The sequence below is a fragment of the Phocoena phocoena genome, chromosome 1 (assembly GCF_963924675.1).
Source record: "Phocoena phocoena chromosome 1, mPhoPho1.1, whole genome shotgun sequence".
Taxonomy (NCBI): domain Eukaryota; kingdom Metazoa; phylum Chordata; class Mammalia; order Artiodactyla; family Phocoenidae; genus Phocoena; species Phocoena phocoena.
In genome coordinates this window covers 25,851,285-25,876,445 of record NC_089219.1, presented here as the reverse complement: position 1 = coordinate 25,876,445, position 25,161 = coordinate 25,851,285, and the positions used below count along the sequence as shown (strand labels likewise).

Below are 25,161 nucleotides of genomic sequence, written 5' to 3'. Positions count from 1 at the left end.
AAAAGTGTTATCTGATTTTAGAGACAAGAAAACAATCTCTGTGAGATAAGAGTGATTTTTCCTAAGGTCACACAGTAAGTGCAGAGGCAGGTGTTAGGCTCGGGTCTGCTGCCTCCAAAGCTTGGATTTGTACCAGGCTCCCTTGAAGCAGTGGGCTGGAGGGCCCGGCTAGGGCATCTTTCACCATCCACATCCCCATGTCTAGTTGGTCTGCTGGAGCTCTTGGCATGCAAAAGAAACTCAGCAGAATGGCCTCCACCTGCACCAGTAATAATGGGGAATGTGCTACTCTGAGCTTCCAAGAAGCAAGTTCACTTCCAATTACTCCTGTGCTGAGCCTCATGTTTAATTACTTTTCATGACAGTCCTGTGAAGACCGTATTAGTCGCCTATTTCACAGGCAGGGAACCGAGGTTCAGGGTTGCCTTCCCAAGCTTATGTAGGGTGTGCCCTGGGGTCTGGTGGAGACAGTTGCCAAGGCTCCCCTACCTGCTGCCCTCTGGAGCCTCTCTACTTCCCAGCTCATTCCTCTGCCAGTTATCCCCCCAATCCTCCCCACAGTCTTAGCCCCTCCCTGACCCATTCTCTTGGTCAGGGTCACTAGAGGCCTAAGCCCGAGTAAGGTGAACTAAGAGGGACCTCTTGGGTTGGGACCCTGCTTGGAGTGGTGGCCAGGAGGTCACTGTTCACCTAAAATGGGATTTTAATCTGTTTGCAACTTTTTTTTTAGCAGAAAATGGGTTTTTTAAAAATCTTTTTAAAATTGAGATATAGCTGGGCTTCCGTGGTGGCGCAGTGGTTGAGAGTCCACCTGCCAATGCAGGGGACACGGGTTGGAGCCCTGGTCCAGGAAGATCCCACATGCCGCGGAGCAACTAGGCCCGTGAGCCATGGCCCTGAGCCTGCGCGTCTGGAGCCTGTGCTCCGCAACGAGAGGCTGCGATAGTGAGAGGCCCGCGCACCGCGATGAAGAGTGGCCCTGGCTTGCCGCAACTAGAGAAAGCCCTCGCACAGAAACGAAGACCCAACACAGCCAAAAAAATATAAATAAATAATTTTTTTAAAAAATTGAGATATAGTTGATGTACAATATTATGTAAGTTACAGGTGTCCAACATAGTGATTGACAGCTTTTAAAGCTTATACTCCTTTTATAGTTGTTTTAAAATATTGGCTATATTCCCCGTGTTGTACAATATATCCTTGTAGCTTATTTATTTTCTACACAGTAGTTTGTACCTCTTAATCCCTTACCCCTATCTTGCCCCTTCCCCATTCTCTCTTCCCACTGGTAACTACTAGTTTGTTCTCTATATCTGTGAGTCTGTTTCCTTTTTGTTATATTCACTAGTTTGCTTTAATTTTTAGATTACACATATAAGTGATATCATATAGTATTTGTCCTTATCTGTCTGACTTATTTCACTTAGCATAATACCCTCCCAGTCCATCCATGTTGTTGCAAAGGGCAGAATTTAATTTTTTTTATGGCTGAGTAATATTCCATCATATATATACACCATATCTTCTTTACCCATTCATCTGGTGATTCCATATCTTGGCAATCGTAAATAATGCTGAACATTAGGGTGCATGGATTTTTTTTTTTTTTTTGATATATAACCAGGAGTGGAATTGCTGGGTCATATGGTAGTTGTATTTTTAGTTTTTTGAGACACTTCCTTACCATTTTGCACAGTGGCTACACCAATTTACATTCCCATCCACAGGGTACAAGGGTTCCCTTTTTTTTTCTTAATACATGTTACATTTTATTTTATTTATTAATTTTTTTGGCTGCGTTGGGTCTTAGTTGCGGTGCATGGGCTCTTCCTTGCAGCACGCGGGCTTTTCTGTAGTTGTGGCGTACGGGCTTAGTTGCTCCGCGGCACGTGGGATCTTAGTTCCCTGACCAGGGATTGAACCCGTGTCCCCTGCTTTGGAAGGTGGATTCTTAACCACTGGACCACCAGGGAAGTCCCCTTCTTTTTTATTTTACTTACTTACTTAATTAATTTTTTTATTTTTTGGCCACGCCAAGTGGCTTGTGGGATCCTAGTTCCCCAGGCCCTCAACAGTGAAAGTGCGGAGTCCTAACCACTGGACTGCCAGGGAATTCCCTGAGGGTTCCCTTCTTTCTACATCCACCAACATTTGTTATTTGTGGTCTTTTTTTTTTAATGGACCAATTACTTAATTAGGTTCTTTTTTTTTTTTGGCGGTACGCGGGCCTCTCACTGTTGTGGCCTCTCCCGTTGCGGAGCACAGGCTCCGGACGTGCAGGCTCAGTGGCCATGGCTCACGGGCCCAGCTGCTCCGCGGCATGTGGGATCTTCCCGGACCAGGGCACAAACCCGTGTCCCCTGCATCAGCAGGCGGACTCTCAACCACTGCGTCACCAGGGAAGCCCTAATTAGGTTCTTTATAAGATGTTTAGAACACTATGTTGTGAGGATAAATTCCATTTGTGAGAGCAAACACAGAGCAGAGGTACCCCTGGAGCTGAGGAACAGCTTTGATTCTTTGCAGAATTTGTGAGTCCACAGCTTTCTGATCAACCGTGCACTGCTCTGTAATCTCGTATTTGTCTCTCTCTGTGTTGAAGACCTCTCCTTCCTGGTCCCTGGGCTTACACAGCTTCTTCTCTTTTTTGGCAGCAGCACACGTTTGCAGGATCTTAGTTCCCTGGCCAGGGATCAAACCCGTGCCCGCTGTAGTGGAGCGGAGTCCTAGCCACTGGACAACCAGAGAAGTCCCCCTTCTTCTTCTTTTTTTTTTTTTTTTTTTAATATTTATTTATTTAAGGCTGCGCCAGGTTTTAGTTGAGGCACTTGGGATCTTTAGTTGTGGCATGCATGCGGGATCTAGTTCCCTGACCAGGGATCAAACCCAGGCCCCCTGCACTGGGAGTGTGGAGTTTTACCCAATGGACCACAGGGAAGTCCCCTCCTTCTTCTTGAAGTAAGCATCAGTGAGATGTTCTGGGATTTTCACACCACCAGTATCAATTTTGATGGAGGTGACAAACTTCTGGTGTGTTCTACACGGAGGAACTCGACTGAGGGACAGAGGACCAGTCACAAGTAGCAAGCTCACCTTGCTTCAGGAAAATGAACCTCTTGCCTCTGTGGCGCTCAGTGAGGATGATCAGAATGGGCCCAGGAGTGATGCTAGCGCATAGTTTTCTCATGTGCTTACTGAAGAGTTTTTTTGCCGTGACTCAACAGGTTTCCAGGCACATCTTCAATAGGATAATACCCAGGCATTTTGCAAGGTTTAACCACTCCAGTACCACCATTCTTTTTTTCTTTTTTTTTTTTTGCGGTACGCGGGCCTCTCACTGTTGTGGCCTCTCCCGTTGCAGAGCACAGGCTCCGGACGCGCAGGCTCAGCGGCCATGGCTCATGGGCCCAGCCGCTCCGCGGCATGTGGGATCTTCCCAGACTGGGGCATGAACCCGTGTCCCCTGCATCGGCAGGCGGACTCTCAACCACTGCGCCACCAGGGAAGCCCCAGTACCACCATTCTTGTCACCACCAGCTTTTTTTGCGACAGTAGCAAGAACCGTCACCTTCTTTTTCTTTTCAACCTTGGATTTAGCTGCTGAATACTTCCTCTGGTACAAGGCCTTTTGGGAATACATAGCCGATTGGCAATATCTGCCAATTCCTCTCATCAGGACAGTGTTTTGGCTGCAGTGGGGCTTCCCCTTCTTAACCTTCTTAAGCTTTTTAACTTTGCCACCAGCATCAGCCTTCTTGGCTTCAGGTTTTTTCTCCTTAGTATCTGGCTTCTCAGCTCTTTCATCTGCCATCTTGCAAGATGGGAAAGAGCTACTTGTGGTCTTTTTGATGATAGCCATTCTGACAGGTGTGAAGTGATATCTCATTGTGGTTTTCTTGTTTTTGTTTTTGTTTTGTTTTGCGGTATGCGGGCATCTCATTGTTGTGGCTTCTCCCGTTGCGGAGCACAGGCTCTGGACGCGCAGGCTCAGCGGCCATGGCTCACGGGCCCAGCCACTCCGCAGCATGTGGGATCTTCCTGGACCAGGGCACGAACCCATGTCCCCTGCATCGGCAGGCGGACTCTCAACCACTGCGCCACCAGGGAAGCCCTCATTGTGGTTTTAATTTGCACTTCTCTGATGATTAATGATGTTTAGTATCTTTTCATATGCCTGTTGGCCATCTGTATGTCTTCCCTGGAAAAGTGTCTATTTAGGTCTTCTGCCCATTTTTAAAATCAGGTTGTTTGTTTTTTTGATGTTGAGTTGTATGAGCTGTTTACATATTTTGGATATTGACTCCTTATTGGTCATATCATCAGCAAATAGTTTCTCCAATTCAGCTGGTTGTCTTCCTGTTTTATTGATAGTTTCCTTTGCTGTGCAAAAGCTTTGAAGTCTAACTAGGTCCCATTTGTTAATTTTTGCTTTTATTTCCTTTGCTTTAGAAGACAGATCCAAGAAAATATTGCTATGATTTATGTAAAATAGTGTTCTCTATGTTTTCCTCTAGGAGTTTCATGATCTCCAGTCTTTTTTTTTTTTAATTTTTAAAAATAGATTTGTTTTATTTATTTATTTATTTATTTTTTGGCTGTGTTGGATCTTCCATGGCTGTGCACGGGCTTTCTGTAGTTGCTGAGGGCTTCTCACTGCGGTGGCTTCTCTTGTTGCGGAACACAGGCTCCAGGCGCATGGGCTTCAGTAGTTGTGGCGCATGGGCTTAGCTGCTCTGTGGCATGTAGGATCTTCCCAGACCATAGCTCGAACCCGTGTCCCCTGCATTGGCAGGCAGATTCTTAAGCACTGTGCCACCAGGGAAGCCCCTCCAGTCTTACATTTAGGTCTTTAATCCATTTTGAGCTTTTTTTTTTTTTTTTTTTGGCTGCATCGGGTCTTAGTTGCAGCACGAGGGATCTTTGTTGAGGCACGTGGGATCTTTCATTGCGGTGCGTGGGCTTCTCTCTAGCTGTGTTGTGGGGGCTCCAGAGCGCGTGAGCTCTGTAGTTTGCAGCACGTGGGCTTAGGTGCCCCTCAGCATGTGGGATCTTAGTTCCCTGACCAGGGATTGAACCCGTGTCCCCTGCATTAGAGGGCAGATTCTTAACCACTGGACCACCAGGGAAGTCCCAATTTTGGGTTTATTTTTGTATATGGTATGAGAAAATGTTCTCATTTCATTCTTTTTTAATTTTTATTTTTTTTAAATAGATTATTTATTTTTGGCTGCATTGGGTCTTCATTGCTGCGCGCGGGCTTTTCTCTAGTTGCGGCGAGCAGGAGCCACTCTTTGTTGTGGCGTGTGGGCTTCTCATTGTGGTGGCTTCTTTTGTTGCGGAGCACAGGCTCTAGGTGCATGGGCTCAGTAGTTGTGGCACACAGGCTTAGCTGCTCTGCAGCGTGTGGGATCTTCCTGGACCAGGGCTCGAACCCATGTCCCCTGCATTGGCAGACATATTCTCAACCACTGTGCCACCAGCGAAGCCCTAATTTCATTCTTTTACATGTCGCTGTCCAGTTTTCCCAGCAGTACTTATTGAAGAGATTGTCCCTTCTCCATTGTATATTCTTGCCTTCTTTGTCATAAATTAATTGACCATAAGCATGTGGGTTTATTTCTGGGCTCTCTATTCTCTTCCATTGATCTATGTGTCTGTTTTTATGCCAATACCATGTTGTTTTGATTATTGTAGCTTTGTGGTAGTTCACAACATTTTCTGATTCTGGTTTTGGGTGGTGATTTAGAAAGAGGGTCTCCCCAAATTCTCTGCCAAAGACTCATCTTCCCTAAGTTTAGTTCTTACCTTATTGGTCTCAGCAGGAAGCAGGGGAGAAAACTCAAAGCATTTGCCAGAAGAGGGTTTAATGAAGGAACTATTTACAGAGGTGTTGGCAGGAATGGTGAAGCATCCTGGGGCTCACAACAGTGGGATAGAGTCACTAGCCCCAGGGCCTGAAGGGGCAAGGGAGGGAGCCTTGTTAAGGAACCTGGCAGAAGTCGTGCCCTGGGGTTGCAGGCCACCCAACGGGAGCTGTGCCTTTCAGTGGAGGAACATAGTAACTGTCAAAATCACAGTATTATAAATAGCCTGATCTCACTCTCCTCCTTCCCTCTGATCTGGCAATGTCTCCTACTGGCCAAACTTTACCTGAAACCGTAAGGCAAGGGGGCCCAGGTGAGACTGTCAGTGGTAGTCAGCCCCAGGACACAGGGCAGGGCAGAGAAGCACAGAGAATGAAGGGTAGGCAAAGAGTAGCCAGCCCAGGGGCTTCTCCTCTCTTCGTGGACTCGGCTTTGTGGAGGGGCTGAGAGACAGAGTGGCTGTGCTTGTCTCTCCAAGCAGTCTGTGCCTGACGCCGGAACGCCCTTTCTCCTCTTCCAGGCCCATGTTACTTCGTCCGTGAGGTTGTCCCCAGTCCTGGAGTTAATCTCTCCCATTCTTGGCTTCCTTGGTTCTCAGTGCCTAGCCCATCACTCAGCTCAGTGATTTAGCATTATTCTCTGCAGGGGTTTGTCACCCCAGGGGACAGTTCTAGCATCCTCTACACTGTGAGCTCTTTGCAGGCAGGGCCCTGGGCCAAAGAAGGCCATTTGCTCTGACACAGGACCCAGCGCAGGCCAAGTGCCCATGTTTGCCAAGTGAACGGAGTCCTGTGGCCTCACCCACCTCCCTCTGCCTTGGTGTATACAGCCTGGGCACATGTGTATGTCTGTTTCCCTGAGTACAAAGGGGTTCCTTGGTGGCGAGTGGCCCAGGCCAGGCACACAGCAGGCATCAAATGTTGCCTGAATTGGCCTAGGGAGGACCATCCTCCTTTCCTTCATTCATTCAACAACTTTTTGAGATCCTACTATATGCCAGGCCCTGTGCTGGGCCCTGGGGACACAGAAGTGAACAAGACACACAAAGTCCCTGCCTTCATGGGGTTTCCATTCTAGTGGGGGAAACAGAAAAGGAAGGAATGGAAAATGTACAATATTATTAAAGATTGCAGTAAGTGCTGTACAGAAAATAAACAAGATGATGAGACAAACAGTAAAAGGATGGATATTTATGTGGGAGAGGAGCACATCAGGGAAGGTCTTTCTGAGGAGATCACATGTGAGCTGAGACCTGAAGAAGAGAGGACATGAAGAGCTGGAAGGGTGTTCTAGGGAGAGGGAACAGCAAAAACAAAGGACCGGAGGTGCTTCTGGGACGCTGGGGGATTCAGTGTTTCAGCCTAAAGAAGGGCTTAGGGGGAGTTTAAGAGCGGTTAAGGAATTAGTCTTGGGGGCGGCCCAGGGCCAGGTCCTGGGCTGAGGGTTGGAGGGGAAGGGACAGCCCTTCTTAATGCCACCCTTGCTGCCTGTTGCCTAGCACCACAGCAAATAGTGCTGCTGGCAGGCCCTGCCCTTGTTCCCTCGGCTCCCCTCTGACATGCAATGACAGCAATGGCTGTCAAATGACCAGCCCCAGAGGCTTTGCCAACCTCCTCCTCTGGAATATTTTAGAGGTAAGTCAGAAAATGACCAGCAGCCTCCAAAACTCGACTTTTTCTCGTGCATACCTTACAAGGGTATATTTGGCTGCCCTGGGTGTTAATCTCCCGCCCCCTTGCACTACACAGAGAGATATAAATATACGCCAAAGGCAGCACACTCAGAAACTTGGATTAAGGACCACATACTCAGTCCCCAGTGACACACAGAAGACACTCCACACAGCTGCTTATGAGCCCTCCCTCCCACACACTTCAGTCCCCAGTCTCCTGTAAGCACACAGTCACGCACACAACTATACACACGCCCCACAACACAGTCACAACAGCCGGCCACACAGATACTCCACCACCAGCACAATCACCACACACACAATCACCCCCCCATGGTTATACAGTCACATATCCGCGTGGGGTACACCCACACGGACAGGTACTCCACAGTCATCACAGAGTCACGCTGACACACCATCACACAGCCTGCCCTTCCACAGGGCACACACACAACCACGTGGTGTTCACACAGCTGGCAGCGGGCACACGGATCACAACGCACAGCCCACAAGCGTTCCGCACGGCCGCCCCCCCGCCACACCCCCCTTTACTCAAGGCCTCTCTGATTAAACACATCCAGCCCCTCTGCTGGTTACGTGAACAGCATTCTTCTGCGATTGAGTCAAAGACCTCCCCAGACAGAGGGGCTAAGTGGAAAAAAGGCATCAGAAGGGAGAATGCCCGAGGCCCAGGTCTGGGAAGGGGCCTGGCAGCTTCTCGCTTAGGGAGACAGCCTTCAGTGTTGAGTTTGATCCTGACACTGGTGGCCTAAGGACTTGGGGGAGGGGCACGCCTTGGAGTGGGCAGAAGCAGGGCGGGTGGGGGGTGACAGGTGGAGCAAGCGGAGAGACCCCTGGAAACCTCGCAGCGTGAGGGCGGAAAGCGGTGTTAAATATGGACTGAACCTTAGAGGCTTAAACCCTCCCACGCAGTCCTCCCACCGCCCTTCCCCAGGCTCCGGACTGTCCCCAAACGTACGGGGTGTAGTGTTACCCCCTCCTCCGCCAGCCCTCGGCGACAGCTGCGGGGCACAGCGCTCAGGCGAGGGGGCATCGCAGGGCGCCGGGCGGCGGCTGACACCCCCGAACTCCTGCGGGCGGCGGGCAGGGTGCGGTGTCCCTCGAGGTCCCCAACCCCACACCCTGCCCCCCTCCCGGGCCGGTCTGGCAGGGCAAGCGCTCTCCTGAGGCTGCGGAGACACCTTCCTCCACTGCCCCCCCGCCCCGCCCAGCCCAAACCGGGACCCTCGGACGGGAAGGGTGGAGAGAAAGAAGGTTCGGGAAGACCTCAGGGGGATTGGTTTTGGAGACGCCGACCCCCCCCATACCTCCCCCCACACCCTCCGCTGGTCGCGGGAGGGGCGGCATCTCCCCGCCCCCGGGCCTAGCGGCCCGCTCCCTCCTCCCGCGGCGGGAGCCTGGGCCAAGTGGGCGCGCCCGGCCCGGGGCCGGCGGGATCGGGTGTCGGCTGCAGCTGGCAGTGCGGCGGACGGTCGCGGGCTGCCCGGGGGGCCAGCTATTAATACCGCGGCCGCCCAGCCCGGGTCGCGCAGCCATGGCCAGCCCGGAGCCCCGGCGCGGCGGGGACGGCGCCGCCGAGGCCGCGAGGTAGGAAAGGACCGTCCCGGGGCCGCGTCGCCGCCCCCTGGGGAAGGGGTGCTGGACGGATCCCCACCCCCCGCGAGCGCCTTTCGCCGGGCGGGGGCGGGGGTCCAGCCTGGGTGGGGCACGGGGCGGAGCCACCCGCGAAGGGAGATCGGGGCGTCTCGTCCCGGCCTGGCATCTCCGGTTGTCTGGGACTTTTTATAATTACCCCTCCCCCTCCCACCGGCGGTGCGAGGATTAACCGCTTCACACTAGCGGGCACCAACCGTGAGATGCCATTTGGCCCCCAGTGGCCAAAGACGCTACCCGTTTTCTTTCGTTGCTCACCCCAAATGCAGCTGGAGATGGAGGCCTCCAGTTGCTGGATTTGCCGTGTGGAAGAGACTTCGTGCAAGGTTGGGCGGCTGCCAGCTTGGAGTTGAGAGTGTTCAAGCAGCTGGTTCTCTCTGGTCTGGGGCTTGGGGTGGTGTTGGACGGGGCGGGGTTGAGGGGAGAGTCTACTGTCCCAGACCAGCAAGAGGGCCTTGGTTGGCAGGGGCCCTGGAGGGGAGGCCCTCTCCAACATTCAACGGTCAGCTCCGCCACTGGTTAGCGGGGAAGGGACCTGTGGCTGAAGGATTTGGGGCGAGTAGGGAGCATTTCTGCCCCAGGTCAGCCTGTAGCCCTGGACTTCCTCTTGTACCAAGAGGTAGAGGTGCAAACACACACACACCTGACACCCCTCCCCTGTCACCAAGGGCACAAAGCTGAGCCTTGTTTTACATGTGCACTCACCTGTACACACATAGGGGTACACATAGAGTCACACACCAACTCATGCCTGCACAGTATCACCTACACTCCCAGTCACATCCCTGATGGGCTGGGAGCTGCTGGAATCCTCTAGGGACAGGGACAAAGTGGCAGAGAGGGAGGCTGCTTGGAGCCCAAGGAAACCTGAGGTCAGGGGCCCCAGTTAAGCTGGCCCCCTTGCCCCTAGGCCTCCCATAATCTACTTTCCCCCAGCTCCTTAGAGAGAGACAGCAGTGTGAGGGCAGCACCTAGCAGAGGCCTGGCACTGTGGATGGGGTGACTGAGTGGTGTGTGGTAACAGCACTGCCTGCAAGTCAGGAGACTTGGAATCTACTTCCAGCTTTGCCACTCGACCTTGGGCAAGTTTCCTCCCTGGAGCTCAGTTGGTTGCTGCCTGCCTACCTTCTACAGAGCCCCACCCTGGGATATAGAGAGAATAACTGTACTGGTTGTTAGGAAATGGACTATCAGGGGAGACAGACACATGCTCTTCTGTAACACAAAGCACTTAGTTCAAAGATGAGCTGCCTACAAAGTGCCTTGAGAACACAAGAATGGGAGTTGTCTGGGAAATGCTTAACAGAGGAGGTGGAGTTTGAGCAGGGTTTGAAGGATGAGTAGAAATTTGTTAGGTAAATAGATATAAATATATTTTGAATGCTAGGGCCGAGCTCTATACCTGCCGTAGTTGTTTTACCTCTTTCAGATCTTATGCCTGTTCTAAGACGAGAGTGGTAAAAAGGAGCTCCGGCACTGGAGCCAGACTGCCGGCCTTCGCCAGGCTCCACCACGTACGATTTGTAGAACTTTGAGTGAGTTCTTTACTCTGTGCTTTGGTTTCCTAATCTATAAAGTGGGGATAATGGATGAGCATCAGATAAATTAGTATTTATGGGAAACGCTTAGAATACTTCCTTGAACACAATTACGTTATTCCGGCGTGGAGTACTCAGCTGGAGCATGATGTGAGGGCCGTCTGCTGGCAAAGCAGGGACTCCGTTGAGGATCCGGGTGGGTCTGGCTAGCTGAGCAGGTGCATCCTTCCTGGCATTAGGAACTCTACTTTTCCAGGTAGTGTAGGACTGTTCTCTAGTCAGGTGGTATACAATGAACTGTATTTTCTCAGCTGGACCCTTTAGACATTGTGGGGTAGGAGTAGGAGGTAGAAAAGTTAACGCATGTTACGGGTAGTCAAGCATTGGGTGGGCTATGGGTAGTAATGTGAGATGAGGCTGAAGAGGTATGTTGAGGTCACATCTTTAAGGGCCTTAAATCTATGCTAAGCAGTTGGCTATATATGGTGAAGTGGAGCAAGATGGTTTGCTTTATATTATAGCAAGCTACAGCACTGTCAAGAACAGACTGGGATGAGAAGGAAGAAGGCTTATGGGAAGGCTGGTACGAAAGTGCGGGTGAGGGATGATGACTCGGACGAGGGTCCTGGCAGTGGGGTGAAGAGGGAGATAGAGACTGGAGACTTTCTGAGATAGAAATGTCAGTTCTTAGTGAGTTGGCTGTTTAAAGACCACTTGTCTGTCAATAGACGGATGGATAAAGAAGATGTGGTACATATATATAATGGAATATTACTCAGCCATAAAAAAGAATGAAATAATGCCATTTGCAGCAATATGGATGGACCTAGAGATTGTCATACTGAGTGAAGTTAAGTCAAACAGAGAAAGACAAATATCATATAATATCACTTATATGTGGAATCCAAAAAAAAGGTACAGGGACTTCCCTGGTGGTCCAGTGGGTAAGACTCCACGCTCCCAATACAGGGGACCTGGGTTTGATCCCTGGTCAGGGAACTACATCCCACATGCATGCTGCAACTAAGAAATCTGCATGCCACAACTAAAGATCCCACATTGCTGCAGCTAAGACCCAGCACAGCCAAAATAAATAATAAGAAGAAATAAATAAATATTTTTTAAAATGGTGCAAATGAACTTATTTACAAAACAGAAATAGAGTCACAGATGTAAAACACAAACTTATGGTTACCAGGGGGGAAAGGGGAGGAAGAGATAAATTGGGAGATTGGGATTGACGTATACACAGTACTATATATACAATAGATAACTAATAAGGACTTACTGCACAGCACAGGGAACTCTACTCAATACTCTGTAATGACCTATACGGGAAAAGAATCTAGAAGATTAGAGTGGATACATGTATATGTATAACTGATTCACTTTGCTGTACAGCAGAAACTAACACAACATTGTAAATCAACTGTACTCTAATTAAAAAACAAAAAAAAGACTGCTTGTTTCATCAGCCTGGTGTATGGTGATACATTTCTCTGAGCTGGAAAATACAGGTGTAACAAGCTCAGGGAGAAGGATAATTTGGTGGCAGTTGAATTTGAGGTGCCAAGTAACATCAGATGAAGATATCTAAAAAAGCACTCCAGGGCTTCCCTGGTGGCACAGTGGTTAAGAATCCGCCTGCCAATGCAGGGGACATGGGTTCGAGCCCTGGTCCGGGAAGATCCCACATGCCGCGGAGCAACTAAGCCTGTGTGCCACAACTACTGAGCCTGTGTTCTAGAGCCTGCGAGCCACAACTACTGAAGCCTGCACACCTAGAGCCCGTGCTCCGCAACAAGAGAAGGCACCGCAATGAGAAGCCCATGCACCGCCGCGAAGAGTAGCCCACACTCGCTGCAACTAGAGAAAGCCCGCGCCCAGCAACAAAGACCCAACTCAGCCAAAAATAAATAAATAAATGCATTTATAAAAAACAAAAAAAGCACTTCATCTCTGGTAAAGTGAAGTGAATGGACTAGATGATTGTTGAGTTGTCATTAAGTTTTAGATTTTGGTGCAGGTGCTGGGGTTGAATGAGGCCAGTGATGTTTGGGGCCTGGTGAAGACACACTTTTGTGGTTTCCAGAGGGCCATCAGGAGATACAAAAGGGAAGCCAGGGATTCCTGGGGTGTAGAGAGGAGGACTGAGAACACGATTTAGAATAAAAATAATCTTTATTGGGAACTTGGAGCTGAGAAATAGAGCTGAAAACCTGGACACAAGTAAGCCTTTTCAAGAGAAATCAAATTCTTTGTTTGATATGTGAGGCTTTTCATTTATACTTTATATCTTAAAAAAGAAAAGTTTATTGAAAGCTACACTCAAATTTAGTCTGTTTTATAAGTGGTGCACTCTGAGTATCTGAGTTTCCTTGAGCAAATTACTTAATCTCTTTAACCTCCATTTCCTGATCTGTAAAATGGGAATAATAAATGTAACCACCTCATAGAATTGTTATGAGGATTAAATGAACTGATATATGTAAAACATTTAGAACAGGGCCTGGTATATATAAGACCTCTAAAAGTGTAATTTATTATTGTTTCCATGGTATTTTATATTTTCAAAGAATTGCTCAGAGATCCAAGGTAAGTAAGATGCATTTGAAACAGGAAAGACCAAAGCCACTTGAGGGCCAAAGCAGCAGGAGAGCATTCCTCAACAGGAACTGAGTAAGCTAGCAGGCGACGGGCGCTGGGTTAAGGGTCTCATCTGTTAGAATCACAGAATCTGAATTCAAGAGCATTGACAGGCTAGAAGGATGGGCCAATTCCAACAAGATGAAGTTTTATAGGAACAAGAGATGTGGTTTAAAAGCACTTGGTGTGAAAAAGTCTTCAGGATTTTAGTCAAACTCAGCATTTATCAAGAATATGATGGAGCTGCCCTATATGCTAAGGGCATCTTGACTGCAACAATAGGAGTATAGTGTCCAGAGAATCACTGCTCAGAGTACACCTGGGTATTGCTTCCTATACCCATCCCCAAGGGATAGCGAGCCTGTCAACTTGGAGCCTGTCAACTTGGAGCCTGTCAGAAAGAAGTGACCCAAATGAGGAGGGTACTGGAAACCTTGGCATGCATGGAATAATTGAAGGATAAATCAGTTCTCTGTAAGTGTTCAAAGAACTTACATGGAAGAAAAATTAGATTTGTCTGATTCTAGAAAGAAGAATCAAACCCAGGGAAAAATTGCAGGGAAGGTTTTACCTCAACACTAGAATTTTCTTATGACGGTGGAACATATAGTAGCTCAGGTGTGAGTCTCCAGTCCTTGAAGGTATGTAATCAGAGACTCGACACTGACATCATGGGGATGGTGTCAGATCTAAGCAATGGCCTGTATCGGGGTGGATCGATGGAGGGAAGGGGCAGACGTGTGCTCTCTGAGATGTGAGAATTTGATATAAATTAGGCCTGTGTCCTACTGGCTCCAGTCACAAACCATCCCAGGATTGTGGCTGCCCTCTCACCTTGTCGTTTCTCTTGCAGGAACACAAGAGCAGAGGCCACTTCTCTGCAAGAGGAGAACTCTGAATCCTCGTATGAGGTGGGGACCTGGAACCCAGAAGTTACTCTGTCTTTGGAAGGGACCTTGAACTTAGAGGATATTCTCTACCCGGGGGACACAGGTGACTTTGATGTGGCTATGTATGTGGAAGAAACCGAGAAGCCTGAGGAGATGCTGCATATTGAGGAGACCAGGACGCCTGATGAGGCCCTGTATGTGGAGGAGCCAGGAAAGCCAGAGGAGATGCTATATGTGGAAGAGCCGGTGAAGCCGGGGAAGACTACAAGCCCAGAGCAGATGGTTTGTGGGGGAGAGACAGTCCCGAGTGAGGAGAAACCTAACCCCGAGGAGAGCCTCAGAGCTGGGCCGAGTCCCAGCACAGAGGGGAGCCTGAGCACAGAGGACCTGGAATTGCTGGAGGGGCGTTTCCAGCAGTGTGTCCAAGCCGTGGCCCAGCTGGAAGAGGAGAGGGATCAGCTCATCCATGAGCTTGTGTTGCTCCGGGAACCAGCCCTGCAGGAGGTGCAACGGGTCCACCATGACATCCTGGCTGCCTACAAACTGCACGCCCAGGCAGAGCTGGAGAGGGATGGGCTGAGGGAGGAGATCCGACTGGTCAAGCAGAAGCTGTTCAAGGTGACGAAGGAATGTGTGTCCTACCAATATCAGCTGGAGTGCCGCCGGCAGGACGTGGCCCAGTTTGCCGAGTTCCGGGAAGTGCTGACCGCCCAGGCAGCCCAGCTCTCGGAGGAATCGGCCCAGCTTCGGGATGCCTATCAGAAGCAAAAGGAGCAGTTACGGCAACAACTAGAAGCACCTCCAAGCCAGAGGGATGGGCACTTTCTCCAGGAGAGCCGGCAGCTCTCTGCCCAGTTCGAGAACCTCATGGCAGAGAGCCGCCAGGGCCTGGAGCAGGAGTATGAGCCTCAGCTGCTGCGGCTCCTAGAGAAGAAAGAAGCTGCGGCCAAAGCTCTGCAGAAAACCCAGGCCGAGATCCAGGAGATGAAGGAGGCTCTGCGACCCCTGCAAGCAGAGGCCCTTCAGCTCCAGCTGCAAAACAAGAATCTGGAGGACCAGACCACCCTTGTGAGGCAAAAACGAGACGAGGATGTACAGCAGTACAGGGTAGGCCCACTTGGCATGAAAGGAAGTACAGTCTTTTAGTCTGGGGAGGAAAAGGGGATCGGGGCCGAATGTCTTTGGGCTGAAGGATACTAGCATATGTAGGAAGAACAATTTGTTCCTTGGGCCATTCACTCACTTCTTTATGCCATTTTCCATTTCATTCATTCAGGCCTGTGCTAGGGCTGAAAGTTATCTTGCACTCTTAATTTACACAGCACTTTTACACCAATTATCTCACTTGATCTTCATTAATCCTCCAAGTCAACTATTATCATTTTTCATAGATGAGGAAACTGAGGCCCAGTGAGTTGGAGTAATTTGAACTCTAGTCTGACCACCCCCAAATATTTCAGTGCTCTTTCCACGGCACAAGTTTCCAATTCTAAGTGAATCACACTTGGGTTTATATAGAGCAGGAGGGAATGAGGCTAGGTAGTATTCATTCTCTCCCCGCTCCCATATTCACCCTCAAGCCCCACCTATCTGATCTCTGCCTTGAAGTTTTTCCAGTCTTAAAAAACCGGGATGAAATCTATAAATCTCAATTCCTCGTTTTCCTTTTTTGTGCATTTGTCACCATTTCACTTGTATTCAGGCTATTTCTGATCGTGAGCCAGTTCTAATCCCTTTTAGAACAGAGTGGGAGACGAACACTAAGTGCATAAACAAGTCTCTCTCCCCCACAGACTGTGAGCTTTCGGAAGGTAGGGAGTATGTTTTACTTATCTCTGCCACCAGGCTCAGAGTATGCATCAGTTAAGCACTGACTTAAGAGCTGCTGGGTACCATGAGAAGACCACAGTGTGGTGCTTTTCAGAGCAGTACTTTTGTCTTTTGGAACCCCCCTTTTTCTGGATGAACGTAATCTTATGCCCTACCAGAGATTTTGACGTATCCTTAAGGGAACATGTCCTCTGTTGAAAATGGCTGCATTTACTTCACTGAAGATTTTGTCAAGCTTTCTGTAGTTGTATTATGAAAACGGTGGGGTTTTTTGGTCATAATATTGAACGTTTTCAAACTATACATATATGCACTCCCCTCACTCACCCAACACTGCCCGCCGCCTTCACTGCACTGCTTTTTTACTGGGTCACAATCTAGTGAAAGGGCACTAATTATCTTTGCATAAACAAATACTAACCTTAACAGCTTACACTCAATCAAATGTTACATTAACAATTGTAACCCAGGGTAGGAAGTAACGTGATTTAAGAGAGGTACAAATAAGAATGCTATGGGATAATAGTCGTGGATTAAATCAGAGAACCCATAACGGAAGACAATGTTATTTGAGCTAAGTGTTGAAGTATAGGTAAGATCTAGAGCAGTGCTGTCCAACAGAAATATAACGCAAGCCACATATATAATTTGAAATTTTCTAATAACCACATAAAAGAGAAATAGGTGAAGGTAATTTTAATATATTTTATTTAATCTAATAGATCTAAAATATAATTTGTAACTTGGCTGCATGTGAAAGGTGAAAAACTGAGAGGTGAGTTGAACCTGTAAAGGTAAATCGGGGCAGATCACATTGGATTTTTTTTTTTTTTTTTTTTTTTTTTTTTTTTTTTTTTTTTTTTTTTGCGGTACGCGGGCCTCTCACTGCTGTGGCCTCTCCCGTTGCGGAGCACAGGCTCCGGACGCGCAGGCTCAGCGGCCATGGCTCACGGGCGCAGCCGCTCCACAGCATGTGGGATCTTCCCGGACCGGGGCACGAACCCGCGTCCCCTGCATCGGCAGGCGGACTCTCAACCACTGCGCCACCAGGGAAGCCCCCACATTGGATTTTGAAATCCAAATTAGGGAGTTTGGACTTTATTCAGGGGTCAGTTGCATCCATAAAGGTTTTTTTTATTTTTAAGAGCTTCTTTTTATTTTGTTATTTATTATTTATTCATTAAAATTTACTTTTGGCTGTGTTGGGTCTTCGTTGCTGTGTGTGGGCTTTCTCTAGTTGTGTTGAGCGGGGGCTACTCTTTGTTGCGGTGCGCAGCCTTCCCATTGCCGTGGCTTCTCTTGTTGCAGAGCGTGGGCTCTAGGCGCGCAGGCTTCAGTAGTTGTGGCACACAGGCTCAGTAGTTGTGGCACAAGGGCTTAGTTGCTCCGCCGCATGTGGGATCTTCCCGGACCAGGGCTTGAACCCGTGTCCCCTGCATTGGCAGGCGGATTCTTAACCACTGCGCCACCAATGAAGTCCCCATAAAGGTATTTAATCAAGGGATTAACATGATCGTTGCTCTCCTTTTAGAAACAGTATTGATGGCAGTGTGTAAAATGGGCTAGAGACCCAAAGGCAAGGAGACTAATTAGGAAGCTACTATTGGTAAAAGGAAACAATGGTAGCAGGAATAAAAGGAAGGGGAAGGATACAAGAACAAATGTAGAATAAACTTGGCTACAGAATGAGTGGGGCAGAGAGGTGAGACGTCAAAGAGGATGCTTAGATTTCAGGCAAGACTAACTAGGATGGTGGTGCTCTAAGTAAGGAATCCTCAGGATTAGAATTTTCTGACATAGTACTAGAGTTGTAGAACTTTTCCCCCAGTGATTTTCGTCACTGTACTGGATTTGTTTCAGATTTGATGATCTGTGCACCTTTCCAAAGATCATTCTATAGAAAACAATCTTGATGGGTGTCTCCTATCGCCATACCATAATTAAAGTAGGAATAAAGGTATGAAAGAGCTAATTCTTCTCTTTCTTTTCTTTTTTTAAATTTATTTATTTTATTTATTTATTTTTGGCCGCGTTGGGTCTTCGTTGCTGTGCGCGGGCTTCCTCTAGTTGCGGCGAGCACAGGCTACTCTTCGTAGCGGTGCGCGGACTTCTCACTGCAGTGGCTTCTCTTGTTGTGGAGCACGGGCTCTACACACGTGGGCTTCAGTAGTTGTGGCTCGCGGGCTCTAGAGTGCAGGCTCAGTAGTTGTGGCGCACAGGCTTAGTTGCTCTGCGGCATGTGGACCTTCCCGGACCAGGGCTCGAACCCGTATCCCCTGCATTGGCAGGCGGATTCTTAACCACTGCGCCACCAGGGAAGTCCCAATTCTTCTTTCTGAAATGGCTTCTTCCTAAACTGTTTGCCAAAGGCCATGTATGGCATCTGATTACTTTTCAAGGGTACGCTTCACTCTTATGACTATAAACTTTGCCTCTTTCATCACCATCATCCATTCATTTGACAAATATCTTCTAAGTGCCTATTTTCTATGGGCCAGGCAATGAGCTATGTGCTGGCAAGGGATGAGACGTTGTGGTGTAGGGTGGAGATGGGGGGCAGCTCCTGTCCTCAAAAAGTTGATAGTCCAATTAAAATATAATAATAAATAAAATGAACAAAAAATACAAAAAATAAAAATTAAACAGAAAAAGAAAAGAAGAAATAAAAGTTTATAGTCCAGGAAGGATGCCAGATAAAATTTCATAAAATCTAATACACTTGATCGTAAGATGCATCCTGATCCAAGTAAGATGTTAAAGTGTGAGTTTTAGAATCAATGAAATAATTAATATGCTTCAGTGTGATAGACAATGTAATAGTTGTAGGAATAAAGCATTGTACTGAAGCAGGTATAATTACACCTGGGGAGATAAGGGGGAAATTTCATTAGAGGATTAACAATAGCTAGCATGTACGTGAAGTTCTTTACATGCAATAGTTCATTTAATTCTTACATCTGAGATAGGTATGACTGCTGTCACCATTTGAAAAACAAGAAAACAGGTGAGTCAGAGAAATCATCTGTCCAGGGTTACACAGCTAGGAAGTGATGAAGGAAGGATGTAACCCTGTGCCATCTAGTTCAAGTCCACACTCAACTACTACAGGGTGTTTGAGCTGAGCCTTAAAGAATGAATTCACTGTGTAGACAAGGGAAGGGTATTCTAGGCAGAGGGAACAGCTTATACAAAAGCATGAAAACACAGACGTTGTTATGGGAAGTGAGAAGCTCAGTGTGGCTGGATCATAAGGAATGTGAGAAGTAGAGAGATGAGGCTGGAGAGGTAGATTGGGACCAGATTGCAAAGGGCTTTATGTATTCTTTTTTTTTTTTGCAGTACGTGGGCCTCTCACTGTTGTGGCCTCTCCCGTTGCGGAGCACAGGCTCCGGACGCGCAGGCTCAGCGGCTATGGCTCACGGGCCCAGCTGCTCTGCGGCATGTGGGATTTTCCTGGACCGGGGCACGAACCCGTGTCCCCTGCATTGGCAGGCTGACTCTCAACCACTGTGCCACCAGGGAAGCCCGGCTTTATGTATTCTTTAGGTCAGTGGTTTTCCTAAAAAGGTTTTCTTCAAAGCCACAGACCTTTTCCCCAAAACAATTTTATATGGAATGCCAACATGTAGAACAAGTAAAAGTAGAGCTACTGTCTAACTAAAGACTGACAAGGTCACTCCAGCATGGCCTCCTCCTGTGGTTTCCTGGAAAACAGTTTGAAGACCATTTAAGAGCCTATCTATTATCTATCTATTATCTACCTATCATCTATCTATCTTTCATCTATTTATCATCTATCTACCTATCATCTATCATTTGTCTACCTATCATCTATCAATCTCTCTATCATCTATCTATCATCTATCTTTCATCTATCGTCTTTCATCTACCATCTACCTATCATCTAGTATCTATCATCTATCTATCATCTTTCATCTATCATCTATTATCTATCATCTATCAATCATCTATCTATCATCTATGTCTACTTTTATATCTATCTATATGAAGGCAATAAAGCAATTAAGAGTATGAGCTGTAAGTCAGTGGCAAATCCTGGCTCTACCACTTACTAACTGGGAAACTTTGGACAAATGACTTAACCTCTGTGGTTCAGCTTCCTCACATGTAAAATGGGATTAATAGGGCTGTTGCAAGGAATGAACTAGTTAATATCTGTAAAGTGCTGCTAATGGTGCCTGCCACGTAATTACGTACTCTAAGTGGCAGTGTGGAGGGTAGATTGAAAGAGCCTGGAAACACCACTTAGAGGAGAGATGAGAGATGAGAGATGTGAAGTTAAATGGGTAGCATTTGGTGACTGGTTGCAGTGGGCGGGGTGAGGAATTTGCTGAGAATGATCTCAAAGTTTTTAGCTTGAAATTGGTAGACTTCTAATGCCAAAAGATGGAATATGCTTACTATCTGCATGCTTCACCTCAATAAGCATTATGTGTAGGGTGCCGGACATACTAAGAACCAGGAACCTACAATCTGGTTGGGAGTTAGACATGAATAAAAAACTACAATATAAGGGAACAGATGCTATCTAGGTGACAGAAATGGCAGGAGTAAAGGCACAGAAATCTGACTTGGTCAGACTAGAGCAGCACTCTCCAACAGAAGTACCATGCAAGCCACAGATGTCATTTAAAATTTTCTAGGGGAACTTCCCTAGCGGTCCAGTGGTTAAGCCTCTGCGTTTCCAATGCAGGGGGCGTGGGTTCAATCTCTGGCTGAGGAACTAAGATCCCACATGCCACACAGCGTGGCCAAAACAAGAAAAAAATTCTAGTAGCCACATTTAAAAAAATGTAAGAAACAGGTGAAAATAATACATTTAACCCAGCATAGCAAAAATATTACCACTATAATACGTAATCAACATTAAAATTTGAGATATATATATATATATATATACACACACACATATATATATATATATTTGGTGTCAAGTCTTAGAAATCTGCTATGTATCTTACACTCACAGCACATCGCAGTTCAGACTAGCCATATTTCAAGTACTCAATAGCCACATGTGGCTAGTGACTTCCATAGTGGACAGTGCAGACTACAGGAATAATGGAGGTTCTAGTTAGAAATAAGGGTCCAACTAGCAGGAGTCTGAATGCCAGACTAAAGAAAATGGAAAGCTTATGAAAGATTGAGATGATAAAGCAGGTTTGTTTTGTTTTGTTGTTTGTTTTTTGGTCACGCTGTTCGGCATGTGGGTTCTTAGTTCCCCAACCAGGGATCGAACCCGTGCCCCCTGCAGTGGAAGCATGGAGTCTTAACCCCTGGACCGCCAGGGAAGTCCCAATAAAGCAGTTTTTAAAAAGTTAACCCAGTGGTGCTACACAGGATTAAGAATGGAGATTGTCCTTAATTTCTGTCACTGTACAATACTTCCTTCATTCTGTGACAGTTTCTCCCTGTCAACAGCTTATCAGTGATGGTGCAGACAGCCTTCACAAGCAGGTCTTCACAAACAACAGGTTTGCTAGATGGTGAGGCTTGGGAAACTGGGGCACAGAGGTATGCAGATGCTTTCCTTTAGATAACATGCTCTTAGATCGTAAGGCTACATCTCTGTGTGGTATCAAAGCATGGCTAGGCACTAAAAAAAAGACCTTTGACAATGTTGATGAAAGTTGAGATTCAGCCAGAGTATCAAAACACTGCAGATTGACAGGCCACAAGTATATCAAGGGTGACTCAGTGAACAAATTATTTAGATCCTTCTAATGACAGTATGCACCTAAACTGGATTCCTATTGTTCTTCAAAATCTGAGGTAAAGTCATTGCTCCTTAAAGATGTGCCTTCCAATTTCAATGCTCCCTTCCCTTCCCAGCTACCCCATGGATCCTGAGGATCCATGTCAGCTAGCAACCAAGGCACAGACTGATTTGCTGACATCTTCATTCCTCAGGCATTAATCCTAGGCAGAGACAGTTTACAGAATGCATCCTGCCTGGTTTTGGCAGAATGGGAAAGTTATCTGAAGACCCCTGAGGGCCTCCAGGGCATAGCACCTTCATCTTCCAACTTTAGAACGAATTGTCCTGATGTAATAAGCAAAGGATATAGGAAATTAACAACTCTGATACCCTCACTAATAAAGCATCTATCTGCATGCCATGTTGTGGTAAGTACTAAGTAAAGATCTCTGACTTCAAGGAGATTCAAATATAATATTCAAGAATAATTGCTTAGGGCTTCCCTGGTGGCGCAGTGGTTGAGAGTCCGCCTGCCGATGCAGGGGACATGGGTTCATGCGCCGGTCCGGGAAGATCCCACAGGCCACCGAGCAGCTGGGCCCGTGAGCCATGGCTGCTGAGCCCGTGCATCTGGAGCCTGTGCTCTGCAATGGGAGAGGCCGCAACAGTGAGAGGCCCGCGTACCGCAAAAAATAAATAAATAAATAAATAAATGTAGTGATAAAAAAAAAAAAAAAAGAATAATTGCTTACACAAAGACTTGGTTTCTTTCAACTTAAATTGCTGAAGTTGTTGGGCATTATAAAGACTATTGATTATTAATGGAAACAAACTTGTACATAGAGCAAGGGGTCTATAAAATTCTTAGTTCACCACTAGATAATCAAAATCCTCCCCGACACTTTTTAAACTTATTTTTGGCTGCGTTGGGTCTTTGTTGCTGACTTCGTTGCTGGCTTTCTCTAGTTGCGGAGAGTGGGGGCTACTCTTCATTGCGGTGTGCAGGCTTATTGTGGTGGCTTCTCTTGTTGCGGAGCACAGGCTGTAGGCGCGCAGGCTCAGTAGTTGTGGCTTGCGGGCTCTAGAGTGCAGGCTCAGTAGTTGTGGCGCACAGGCTTAGTTGCTCCGTGGCAAGTGGGATCTTCCCAGACCAGGGCAGGCAGATCCTCAACCACTGCGCCACCAGGGAAGCCCCCAACACTTCTTAAAATTGGGAAACAAAAAAGTCCCTCTGAAAATCTGTCCACCCTTTGCAGGATTTTAAGACGTAAGCTGTGGTTAACAGACAAGACTCCTTTCAGAACAGTATCACTGTCAAAAACAGTATCACTGTCAAAACACAAATTCTCTGAATCTGTTTCTCAACCTCAGTACTGCTATGGAGATTAAACAATGTGTAAGGAAATATACTATTATGGACAATGTCAGGTTTTTGTTGTTTGGTGCATTAGAAATGTTCTTGGCCCTCATGCAGGAACAGCTGGAGGAAATGGAAGAACAACAGAGGCAGCTAAGAAGCGGGGTGCAACTCCAGCAACAGAGGAACAAAGAGATGGAGCAGCTAAAGATCAGCCTTGCTGAAGAGCTCTCAACGTACAAGTCAGTTTTTGCTGCTACCCAAATCTCAACTAACACAGGCTGAGGGAATGGTGGGGAGGGCAGATGTTGCTCAGGGGAAATTTCTCTTGACAGTGAAAAGCAAAAAAAAAAAAGAAAACTGGGGGAAAATTTTCAAATTATGCTCATCCGTGAACAGATGGAAAATGGCTTTTTTTTTAAAAACAGCTATGCTACCCAAGAGCCTGGAACAGGCTAATGCTCCCACTTCTGAGGCAGGTGGAATCCAGACACAGCCGCAAGGTGATCCTTGTAGGTTACAAGAGCAGTGTCTGCATTGTTGCTGCTTTCCTAACCTAACAAGACTAGTGCCTTAAAAAAAGATTGTGTCTCATGACAAGTAAGTCATTTAGGGATAACACATACTTCCAGGTTGCCTGGTTCAAGCATTCAGGCTTCATTTGGAATGTTTCAATTTCTAGTAGGACTTAAAATTATGTCCTGATTATCATCAGGAAATCCAGAACAGGATAAAACATCTAGGCTCTGTGCATTCTTACTTTCCTCACCCTACGGGACCCCATCTGCTATTCATAAAGTTTCCTTAGAATAGCAGAGAAGGCAGTTAGGGTACCTAATTCAGACTATGACTAAGGAGGCCAAGGCTAAATTAATCTGTTAACAGTCATTTACAAAGCTGAAGAGGGTGTTGTTTGTAGACTAAAGGACATGATTATTGCTTAATCTGTGAAACAAGCAACACACCTATCCATTAAGTTCTTTACATACCAATATGTCCTCACATTCTTTATAAAGTGCTAGATTCTCTTGGATAAAGAAACTAAGGATTAAAAAAGATCAAGTTGGATACTAGATAAATATCCATAAATTTTTATTAATTTCCTAGTTAATCCTACATTTTGTATATAAATTCACAAATAACTATTATTACTGATGCTTTTCCTAAATTACTAGGATTTTTTTTTTCTTTGGCCAGCCTGCATGGCTTGCAGTTCCCCCATCAGGGATTGAACCTCGGGCCACAGCAGCGAAAGCTCTGAATCCTAACCACTAGACCATCAGGGAACTCCCATACTAGGATTTCCTTTTACCATGTTTCATCCAGGCATAACTGACTATGCCCATTGTTTGGGAGATTACTAGAACCTTGTAACCGAAGAAAATTATCTGCTAAACACCTTTGTGTGGATAAGATGAAAAGTACATGGAAAAGACAATGATTAATCCAAAGAATCGAAATTACAGAATTTCAGGCCTTGTAATACCTGTGTGTAAAGTTAACGTGGGCAGAAAAACTTTTTAGCTAGCCCCTCCCAAAGTCATCCTTGATTAGATGCAAAACACACTCTAGCAATCTCTCCTCAATATGGCCTGCACTAAGCTTCAGAAATTCATTATTAAAAACTTTATACTGGGAATTCCCTGGTGGTCCAGTTAGGACTCAGCGCTTTCACTGCTATGGGCACAGGTTCAATCCCTGGTCAGGGAACTAAGATCCCGCAAGCCATGCAGCATACCCAAACAAAAAACCCCCAAAAAACAAACAAAAAAAACCCACAAAAACTTTATACTGTATTATTTCAAGTTGCAGAAAGTTTAAACTTATCCTTTTTTCTCTCAACCTTACAGGGGCTGTTTAGAAACATATGGCCGAATCTGTAACCAAGACACAACAAAAAAAACTTCTTAGCAAAGGATCACTGAGTACCCTTTGGACATACTTTTTTCTAAACAGAGAAGGGAGTGC

The 25,161-nt window shown here is 46.8% G+C and overlaps 1 protein-coding gene and 1 pseudogene across 1 annotated transcript; one reads left to right on the top strand and one right to left on the bottom strand.

Moving 5' to 3' along the window:
- Positions 1-2,433: 2,433 nt before the first annotated feature.
- LOC136126026 (large ribosomal subunit protein eL6-like) lies at positions 2,434-3,814 on the bottom strand (annotated as a pseudogene).
- A 5,280-nt stretch (positions 3,815-9,094) lies between these two features.
- SYNC (syncoilin, intermediate filament protein) lies at positions 9,095-25,104 on the top strand. The gene is made up of 4 exons (XM_065893891.1): positions 9,095-9,147; positions 14,251-15,394; positions 23,311-23,435; positions 25,044-25,104. The coding sequence occupies exons 1-4, from the start codon at positions 9,095-9,097 to the stop codon at positions 25,102-25,104; spliced, it is 1,383 nt and encodes a 460-aa protein (XP_065749963.1).
- Positions 25,105-25,161: the final 57 nt, after the last annotated feature.